Source organism: Stigmatopora argus, chromosome 5, assembly GCF_051989625.1.
Source record: "Stigmatopora argus isolate UIUO_Sarg chromosome 5, RoL_Sarg_1.0, whole genome shotgun sequence".
Classification (NCBI taxonomy): Eukaryota; Metazoa; Chordata; class Actinopteri; order Syngnathiformes; family Syngnathidae; genus Stigmatopora; species Stigmatopora argus.
This window is the reverse complement of record NC_135391.1, coordinates 10,910,443-10,921,609: the sequence shown is the minus strand read 5'-3', so window position 1 is coordinate 10,921,609 and position 11,167 is coordinate 10,910,443. Positions and strand designations below refer to the sequence as shown.

The 11,167-nt window shown below is 37.1% G+C and overlaps 1 protein-coding gene across 1 annotated transcript; it reads left to right on the top strand.

The window, feature by feature from the left end:
* Positions 1–83: 83 nt before the first annotated feature.
* On the top strand, positions 84–1,963 carry LOC144074878 (glial cell line-derived neurotrophic factor-like). The gene is made up of 2 exons (XM_077601520.1): positions 84–276; positions 1,459–1,963. Exons 1-2 carry the CDS (start codon positions 84–86, stop codon positions 1,938–1,940), a joined length of 675 nt encoding a protein of 224 aa, XP_077457646.1. The 3' UTR covers positions 1,941–1,963.
* Positions 1,964–11,167: the final 9,204 nt, after the last annotated feature.

Sequence of the window (11,167 nt, the reverse complement as noted above, 5' to 3'; positions counted from 1 at the left end):
TGCTTAGGAAGCACGTCTCTTGGCCGGATGAGACCAGTCGGTCCCAGGGCGCGCCATGTCCTTCTGCCAGACCCGAGCGGATCATGACGCTATGGCATAGTCTGACTACTTGTTTGTTTGTGCTGGGAGCCGTGTACGCTGGTTCTGGGCCCCCGGGGCCAGTAATTTTAGGAGTGGTGAGGCCCCTGGAGAGCCCTCCGCTCCAAATGCGCCTATCCGTCACCTCACAGGGCAGCAGCGGGAACGGACAGGACACGGAACGCCGAGAAGACGCATGTAAGGATGGGCTCGGGAGCATTGGGATGCAGAGAAAAGGAGAGAGAGAGAGTCATACTAAAGTGAAATTATTTCAGTGGAAAGGCTGAGATTGATGTCTTCCTTTCTATGTCAATATGGTGAAAATTAGTTGGGAATGTTGAGGAAAGTATTCCGGGAATGCAAATTCCAAGACAAGGACATTCTCAGCGTTGCTTCTCCAAAGTATGGCAGGTGGAATGGTGTATTAATTTAAAAAAGAAATCATATTTGTTGCTATATGGATATGTGGTAATGCTGGGAGTTAAGCATGTATATTAATGTAATCATGAATGAAATATGACATGAAATGGATGTGCACAAATGTTATGACAGTTAAAGAAAGCGGGAATGTAGAGAGACAAGTATCCATATTCATTTTGGTCATGCTTGGAGAGATGACAATGGCAAAAGAAAAGACTGAATAGAAAAAGACGGAAATTCACTCTGTGTTTTTGTCTGAATGCTGAATTTAATTCCAATGTTTTGTGTCAATAGTATTTCAATGGCAATGCTGAGTTAACATGCATTCAGATCAATCTTCAGATTTTTGGACAATGAGCATTCACAAACAATCTTCCCAGTTTAAGTGAATCTGATGTCTTTCGCCAGCAATAGCATGCAATAAGTTAATTTAAAAAATACTTTAGCGGGGTACTTGGTGCAGTACCAAGGGTATCTTTCTGTTTTCATTTAATACATTCTGTTATTTAAACTCACACTTGTATTTATAATTGGAAAATACAATAATGATCAATAATTAAAAAATATATACATATAATAATAATTGCTAATATTATTGAAGATTTCTTAAATGACCAAAAAGAGTCACTTTTTTTTTAAATGAGTAAAAATGGTCATAGGGTTAAAGGTCAATTTTTGAAGAGCTGTCCATTGTAGAGACCAGTGTCCCTAAAAGACATTACTATAGTTTAAAAATGCAAGCATCAGACTGTTGCATATATTTTCAGTGAGAATGTAAAAAGACAAGCTTTCACATGAGTTTTTCCCTCCTTAAAATGATATATGATAGGAGTCATTTTCCCTCTTGCACGTCCAAAGAATTCCAATGGGAATACTGGGAGATGCGCTTTCATGCATTTACCTCAAGACATGTTTAATCAAAGACCGCAATGTTTATTTTATATTTTTTCCCCCTTCCAGACATCATGGTGGAACCCGACTTTGACGGTGTGGCAGATCTAATCAAGGTGACCGTCAGAACGGTACGAGACTCTCCCACCCAATTTTCCCGTGCCCGGCCTGTCAGATCTCGACCCAAAAGGAAGCGGACCACTTGGCATAGGAAGAATCCGAGCGCGGGGAAACGCAAGTCGGGCGGCGTGCGAGCCCCGGGCTGCGCTTTGCGGCAGGTGCAACTTAACGTGACCCAACTGGGTTTGGGCTACATCTCAGGCGAGGAAATGATCTTCAGGTACTGCGCGGGAACCTGCAGGAAGTCAGAGACTAACTACGACAAGATCCTCCGTCACCTGGCCCGCGGCCGGAAGCTGCCCGGGAGGGACACGCCCACCCGGGCCTGTTGCCGCCCCGTGGCGTTTGATGACAATTTGTCTTTTCTGGACGATAACCTGATCTACCACACGCTAAGGAAGCAATCGGCTAGGAAGTGTGCTTGCGTCTGATAAACTGGGCCTCAAATGGCACCAGCACCACCGGCATACCTTTGGATGGCACTCCTTCATTCTTTCACTTGGACACTGTGGTGGCTTCTTCACTTCCCGTCATTGTCCACTGAAAGACAAACATCTCCAAATTTCATGAATACTTCCTTGTTATTTTAGGGGAAAACTTAATCCCCTTTTTTTCTCCTAGCGCAATATGTGTGATAAGTGTTGTCATTTTCAGATGATAACCCCCTGTTAATTTTCCCATAAATTGAACCTTGAGGATTGCAGTCCTGTGCAGTTTAGTATACTATGTGAACAAACAGATTTCTTTTATAATTATGGGTGAGATTTTGAGTCTGCTGCACCTTATATTCTAAAAATTATCGTAATTTTCCTTAAAGCCACAGTGTGAAACATTGAGAATAAGTATACTACTCCATTAAGAAATACAAGATTTAAAAGGTATACCATGGTTATTTTAAATTCCGTAATCCAAACAATTAGTTTTTAGCTGAATTAAAGTAAAGTATTTAAAAGTTTTGCAGTGCTTCTTTAACTTGCAAATCCCAAATTTTCAGGTGTTTTATTTCCTTGCCTTTTTCCAGCCAGCATTTTATCCTAAAAACTATAAAAAAGATATGTAACTTGGTTTCCAAATTCATAATGCAATTATTTTGGGGGGTTATTTCCCCACACTTTTAAATCTTTGTAGGCTTTAATGAGACTCCACCATGTTTTAATTATGAGAAATCTGGCTTCATTTTTTTTTATTTCCTAAGAAAAATAAAATTTTGCGTCAGACAAAAGGGATTAAAACAAAAAACATTCTAAAGTAAATATTTCAATACAACATCAATGTTCCTCTTAGAAAAAGATATTTTGTGTGATGTATTTCCAAATGTAATTTTTCATTTGTGTGCTGAAATCCATACAGTATGTTTCATCCTCCATGTTTAATAGCATTCTGGAGCCAATTACTTCTAAATTTGGGTGAAAGGCACGCTACACTCAGGATTGTTTTCTATTTAGTCACAGAAAGTCCAATAGGAAAAAAAACATTTGACCCATCCTTCACTAAGTGGGTGTATACCACCACATCTATGTAACCCCATATAATTCCCCATTTATGTTTTTATATTAATACAGTATCTCATCAAGCCTTTTTTCTTCGTTACAAAACATGTTTTTGGTTTGTTTGTATGTATTGTTAAAATATATATATAATTTTGGAGTTTCTACTTTTTTTTTTACTGGTCAGCAAGCATATTCTATGTATTTATGAAAAAAATATCTGTATTAACTTATTCATATTTATTTTTGTTTGTATAAAATGATAACGCAATTTATTCTTGTTGCATATTTCTTTGTATCGAAAGTCAGCTTTGATTTTTTCAGGCAAATTTATCCGAAATACAACAAAAATAACAATTCCGATTTGTTTTTCGGTTCATGGAAAAATCCATCTGTACTCGATTCACATCTTCGGAACGGTGCTACTTCTAAAACTAAATCCCCCTCCTCAACTGGTCTTTATTAGTGTTCATTTGTGGAAGAAAGGCATCGTGTTTTCCGTAAACAAAATCTTTAAAATAACCACTCCCGCCTGTTGGGAAGCCTTTAAGAAAGCCAAGCGCCGGCTTCTTCTGCAATGAACATCCGTAGAATATAATGTAAGATTTTGCTGGCTAAAACAACAATGAGTTCTGCCAAGTACATTATACTTAGAATGCCAGAAGTTAAATAAGATTAAATAGAATGGAGCACATTTTTGGCTCATGTTGAGATTTTGCTCAATTGATTCTTTGCACAAAGAATAAAAGATTTGACTCACAGTTCTGGCGTCAAGGGTTCGATTCCAGGTCGGTCTTCACTGTGTGGATTTTGCATGTTCTCCCTGGGCTCGCGTGGGTTTTCTCCGGGTACTCCAGTTTCCTCCCACATTCCAAAAACATGTAGGGTAGGCTGGCTGAACACTCTAAAGAAAAATCCTTTGAAAATCTTTTACTCTTAAAAATGATTTTATCAAACAAAAAATGATATTTTATGTTTATTTACTTGTAAATTATTTTATTATATAAAAAATGATATGCTATGTTTATTTACTCCTAAAATTATTTTATTAAATAAAAAAGGATATGCTTTGTTTATTTACTCCTAAAATTATTTTATTAGATAAAAAAGGATATGCTATGTTTATTTACTCCTAAAATTATTTTATTAGATAAAAAAGGATATGCTATGTTTATTTACTCCTAAAATTATTTGATTAAATAAAAAAGGATATGCTATTTTTATTTACTCCTAAAATTATTTTAGTAAATAAAAAAGGATATGCTATTTTTATTTACGCCTAAAATTATTTTATTAAATAAAAAAGGATATGCTATGTTTATTTATTCCTAAAATTCTTTTATTAGATACAAAAGGATATGCTATGTTTATTTACTCCTAAAATGATTTGATTTAAAATAAAAAAGGATATGCTATGTTTAACAACAAACTGGCCAAAATGATATTTAAAAGTTTGTGACAGGATATTGAATTTCTACTAGAAAATGCAATTAGTAGAGAAATTCTGATGGTAGCTTTGCTGTCATGGTGGGTGTAATGGGTCAATTCCTGTTGATCACAGGTAACTTTCTGTTAATGGAATTGCCGTACATGGCCGCCATTGGCATGGATATGATTGGATGTCATTAGCATGGACGTACACCATCCGGTGTGTAAAAGGAGGAGACAATTAGAGGTAGGATCGTATCATTAGCGCAAGAACTCACTTGGGTTTTTGTTCAGGGTGTCAAACGAGCTTGTAATGAATGATCATGTTTCTGTGACCATATCGCGTGACCACCAGGTATTGAACACCCATTTTTTTACAGAGCCTTGAAAGAAGCATCTTTTTAGATTGCATCCTTGAGTGACTTTCAGAGAAATTAAGGATCTAGAAAATTCAATTTTAGAATAGAGAAAAGATTCTACAACCAAGCGGTGGCTTGGCACGAAAAGAAGTTTATGTATCATGTTTACAGGTGTTGAAGTGAGTCAGAGTTCCAGTAACAAAATGCAAAGGTATCACCTGCAAGGCGGTACGGACCGCACATGAAATATTTAGGTGAAACCTAACAATGGATTTTGCTGGGTTTCCATCTCACACCATCATTCTATTTTTAAAACGTTGTGATATTGCCATTCAATTACAAAGAGAAGCTAACCACTGCAAAAAAAATGCAATCAAATAAAAGCACTCATTCTGTGAAGACACTTGAAAGATATTCAAGGAATGATATTGTCTCCATGTTGGAATTTTAAACGTTCTTTTGTCTTGTAGAATATAAATTTTGATTTTGGAGAGGAGGGGGTTATTTTTGGGGCCTTTTTTTTAAAGAGCTTTCCTTCATGAAAAAAAGTCATGAAATTTCACAAATCAACACTTAAAATAAAGTCACAATGGATTCAATTGGAATTTCATGTATTTCTTTAGAGGATTTTTGTTTCATTGGTCAGAGCACAAGTAATTATCTAAAAAATAGTCATTTTTGGATACAATAGTTAGGCTATGCATGTTTGATTGGTTGTTGTTCTAAAGAATGTCCCATAAAAGGCATCATTTTTTAATTACTTTGAATAAAACATTTGTTTTCCATCACTCTTGGTTTTAGTAGTTTGCTAATAAGTTCAATTTTTTTGCATTTACTCAACAGTTCTTACCAAGTCTATTATTTATTTACTATACTCATTTCCTGTGTGCTAACACAGGTCTGTCTCACTGAGCTGAACTCCTAGGATTTCTAGAACATTGAATATTGCACTCCAACTTGTAGCACCTTTGACCTTTTTACATTTACTTCATGAAGTGTACCAGGAGTATAAATAAGGCTTACTGTGTCAGTGTGTGTCAAACGTGTGGGAAAATCCAAGTTGTTAGGACTTATGTACGGATAGGGAGTGATGTCCCGTTAGGGTGAGGAAGTTTAGAGACGTGATGCACTTAGCACACGTTGTCATTGCCGCACATTCCTCTCATGGTTTCCACATGTGGAAGCTGAGGTACAAAGTGGAACCGCTTTAATCTCCTCTGTAAACACTGTGCTACTTTGTATGTGTGTTTGTGCCCCAAGAAACAAAGCAGATCTCCTACTCCCCATTTAACACACACACACACGCGAAGGGGGTAAAAAAAAAAAGATGTGACATGAGAAGTGCTAATCAACACAATTCGTGTGTGAAACACACCAAAGGTAATATTTAATTTTGCAAAAAAAAAGCTTTGCGTGACAACGATGCTGGTGGTCTGCTGTGGTGACCAGTTTAGAGTTTATTTTAAGATTTAAATAATATATATAGTTTTTTTAATGTTCAATCTCACCCCATCTTGCCTTAGTTTCTGCCTGAGTTCAGATGACCAGCCAAATTCTGCATAAACACCAGATCCAGGCAGAAACTCAATAAAGAGCACATAATGTAGCAACAATAACAACAAAAAAGTTCAGGAGTGGAACGGCAGAAGGAGTGAGAGAGTTTGCCAAAAGAGCACATACCACTGATTCACACGTTCATAAATCTGGAGATGGTCTGCAGACGCTGAACTCTACGAGTCCTTGGACGATGAACGCATCTTAGGTTGCCCGAACGCTTTTTCATCGTCTTCTGTGGAAAAACACAATAGGGGTCATGAAAAGGATGGTCTGAAGCAGCCAGGGAACAAAGAACATTTGAATGCAATGGAAGGATGACCTACGCATCATAATTTATCTGGATGGACACAATACATCAACAACTACAGAAGAAGTCGTACATATACACACATGCACACTCTACTTATAATGAAAAGCAAATGGTAATGTAAGTCAATGCTGTATTTATATACAGTCTGGTCCAACAATTTAAGGACAAGTTATGTATTTTGGCTCCAAACATCACCGCACTGATTAGGAATCAAACGAACAGAATTATATAGAAGAATATTTACATCCAAATCAAGTGAAAGGCGAAGTGATTAATTAAATATGCATTCCACTTTTTAAAAGGATCGAAAGGTAATTGAACCCAACGTACATAAATCACAAAGTGGTTAACGAGTCTGAGTTTGCTGATGTTTTTGATGACAAGGATGTGTTGTTAATGATCTTGAAACAAGTGATAATACATCCAAAATGTAACAAGAAAATGTTTACTCATTTTAAGCATAGTCATTTCTTTTTACACTGGTTAAGAATGAGAATGTTAAAAATGTGTTTTACTGTTATTATGACTGCTGACAAAGCTGGAGATGTTTATGGATTTTTATTCCCTTATCCAAATATAAGATATAGCCTCAAACATTAGAAAATAGTTTGTTTATGATGACAAACATACATTTGGAATGCTTCCTCTTGCAGTGCCAATCAGGGTGATTGACTGCATCCATTGAACTCTGAAGTTGTTAAACAAATAAAAGAGAAAGTTGTGTCAGATTGTAAAAATATCTCCACAGGTATTTACGAGATGCCAGACCACTGTTGGACATCTGTTTGGCCTCCTGAAGATTGAAGGCAACCCAAGACTGACACACTCAATGACTTCCAGAGCAAACACAGGGAGAAAGCAGTTCAAACGTTCCTCATCGGTGACCTCACCGGAACCTTTACTTGTCGACGACCACCTTCTGACGACCCCTCGTAGCGCCCCCGTGACCCACGGCCGGGTGGAGTCGCCGTGAATGGAAACATGATACACACCAAGATGGCTGATCCTTTGTGTCAAAGACAAAACACACAAGCACACAGTACTTCTCTGTATTGGTGAATAAATGAAGTAGTATACCCTTTAGTATTAATAGTTGTTATATTTGTTGTACTAGGTTTTCTATTAGTATTAAAAGGTTTCTGATAGTAGTTGGATTATAGTTGTCACAGTTTTTGCAGTACAATGTATAGTATTTGTAGTAGTGCTAGTAGTTCAACTTTTATCTTCATTTGGTGTAACATTACTACAAATAAAAGTAGTGGTGTAGGGCCAATGATAGTTTTTCTAATAGTATAAAATATTTTGGAAATGTGGTTCTTAAATTCTTATACTGTAAGTATAGTTGCTCATGCTCTGGTTTTCGAACCCATTAACTGCGATAAATGAGGTATTACTGAAGTTAGGATAGTAGTAATAATATATTTTTGCAGTACCACTTTTGGAATTAGTAGTTCAGTTGGTAACTGTTGTTCTTTTACTAGTCATAGGGTTGCCAGAGTAATAGAAAAATATACTAAACTAGAATATGTATAACTAGTATGTATAGCTGCGATATGTTTTTTGGTTGCAGTAGAATTTCTGGTAGTAGTAATAGTAATATTGACTTTCTTATTTTAGTCCATTAGAGGGACAAAATATGAACATCTCTCAGTGACAGAAAGAAGAATAAACCCATTATTAAATGTCCAACTCTTCGGCAGACAGAAAAAGAGGACACATGGCGTGCGTGGGGCGCTGCGCCATAACAAGACATGTTTGCTTGGCCTTGCATTCATTCACATAAGTGATGCCATATGCTGGAAAGTGGACACTTTCTCACAGAGATTAGCACATCATCGACCTTCATGCCACACTTCAGGTTTTTCCAGGCAGCACAAATGTCATTTCTTAATAATATGTCTTAATTTGTTGTATGGTCAAACTGAGACATTCGTGAAATTCTTCAACAGTCTGTTTTTTTGAACACATCTGCGGTCATTGTGAGCACAGACGTGTCAATAAAATTCCAAATCCTGATCAAGTGTTTCAATTGCCTAAATATTTGTTTTATTGTCGTAATTTCTATTTGTTCACTCGGGTTTTATTGTGCTCCATGTATGCATGCAGCTGTGCGTTGTAACATTTTACTTGGGGGAGATAGTAAGGAAAGTTGGACTATCTAATAAAAAAAATAAAAAAATCAATAAAAAAGCTGTCTGCTGGGGCTACAACTAATCTGTAACATATTGAAATTCAAGCTATACTGTTTTTTGATTCACATCTGGCTGGATCTCCCACATTGACATAAAATAAAGGAATAAAATAGATAATCATCTGTCTGCTGTCCCCAAAACACAAGCTCCAGCACCCTCCATGAGGATAAGCAGAACAGAAAATTAATGAAAGAATAAGTTTCAAGCATATTTTAATGCATTTATCTATATTTACTACATATATTATATGGTATATTACTAACTATATAAGTATATATACTTACTGTATTCACTATTTCAATCTAGGCTACATTGTGTTTTCATTATATTTTTTTACATAGTTTAAATAAGGGATAGATTATAAAAACTGATTTGAAAAGTTGTGTTTCTCTTGCCACTACTAACGGATGTTGTTAGACGAAACAAGCATGACTCAAATTGCTGCTGTGCGGTTCCTCGCCACAAATACTTGATGAATGTAGACTCAAAGAAGATGGGAATAGTCGTTGTTTCCTTTTGCTTGTGTTTTTAATGAATGCACCACATTGTGTGCGTGCGTGCATGTTGCGTTTGCACGCGTAGCGAGGAAGCTAAGCTCAACTCTGCATCTGATTAGCAGTTTCATCACAACGTCGACGTGGAGAGTCAGTGCTGAATTCCAAATGGAAATGCCATCGCTTAAGGACTGCGAAACCACGTTGGCTTTTGTCGCATCCAAAGCAGGAATTACATGATAGCATATACGCATATACAGCAAGTGCTTGGTTGGGTTGAGGTCAGGTTACATAAATCATTGCCTTTTTCTTATCTTGGAAAATACATTGGGCAAGTCAGGAAGTTCGTGAAGACTTGAAGGCAAAAGATATAGTATGTATATATAATATATTCTTCAAAGAAAGACTGCTAAAAAAGTAGTGCTCAATGGCCATATCAGGAAATGTGAACCCAATAGAGCAACAATGACAAAAAAAACACAGTGATCAAGGATACGCACACAGCCAATGATAATTATATCAATATGTTTGAGCCACTAGAAGCATTTTCAACATTAAAATGACTCATTCCGAACAGATCAACGCAAAACGCTTGAAGAACATCATAAGTTAAAACTGAAAGTCTTTCTTTTGAGACATGTTGAGTCATAACAGAGACACTATGCAAGGCAGTGTTATTTAAACCTCTTGACTTCTCTGTTTGAGAGGAGAAGCACACAGTGCATTAAGAATTAATAGCATGTCTTGGAATGCAGGGGTACATGAGAATCAATTAACATGCACACACCCTCACAGGTCTGACTTGGATACCACCTGTCTGTCTTTTAAAGAAGTAAAAAGGTCGGTATAACTCTTTAAAACACACACACACAAGCCTTTACCCTGACTGTGTCTTCCTGTGTGGACCCTCGCAGCCAACACACATATAGTGTATAAAGAAACTCCACGTGGAAGTTATCCATCACTCTTTTTCTTTGCGGCTCCCCACGGAGCCCCTCAGCGTCACCTCATCACATCTGTCAAAACATTTCTCGCAAACTTTTCAATGCCCCCAACGGCCCCTCCTTGCCACCCACTTTCGCACACTTCCTGTATTGATGCAAGGTTAAGTTTGCAGGTCAGACCACCTCCCGATTTACTGCACCCCCCTCCCAGCTTAAATTCAGCCAACATTCTCTTGCACCTCAGCTCTAAAAGTACATGGAACTTGTCTTTTATACATTGGCTCTCCATTAGCTCAAGAGCACCGTTGGAAAGCAACTTTTTATGATTATACTCTGTTACACATTACTACCTTTGGCTTCACTAGTTTTACCAAAAAGGCATAGCAAAATTAAACACATGACTCCGTTATAAAAATCAGACGTAACAATACAGTCACATACGTTTGCAATTATGCACAGTACTATATTACCTTTGGTATAAAGCAGAGGTCTCCAAACCGGTCCTCGAGGTTTTTGTTCCAACCGATCCAACACAAATTATTTAACCAATGAGGTTTCTGCTGGAAAAAAAAGAAGCACCTGACTGCAATCCACTGATTATGTATCTAACATACCAGATTGGTGGAAAGGTTTCCTCTTACAAGTTGGAACGAAAACCGACACCCACTGCGGCCCTTTCTTGAATAGTTTGCGGAACACTCGGTTAAAGTTTCACAAAAGAGCACTGAAATACATTTTGGATGAGTATGATTTATTCAACCTATTAGCAATACACATGAGAAACTTATTGCAAACAACAAAAAAACTGAACTTCAAGCTTGAACATTTTTTTTCAAGCTACGTCAAACCTTGATTGGGAGTTCCAGCATTTTAGAGACAAGCTTTTC

Excerpts from the sequence above, each read along its gene's own strand:
- LOC144074878 (XM_077601520.1), top strand. The coding sequence starts at position 84 with ATGACGCTATGGCATAGTCTGACTACTTGTTTGTTTGTGCTGGGAGCC. Across the intron at positions 277-1,458 it reads GGAACGCCGAGAAGACGCAT|ACATCATGGTGGAACCCGAC; the intron begins GTAAGGATGGGC and ends TCCCCCTTCCAG.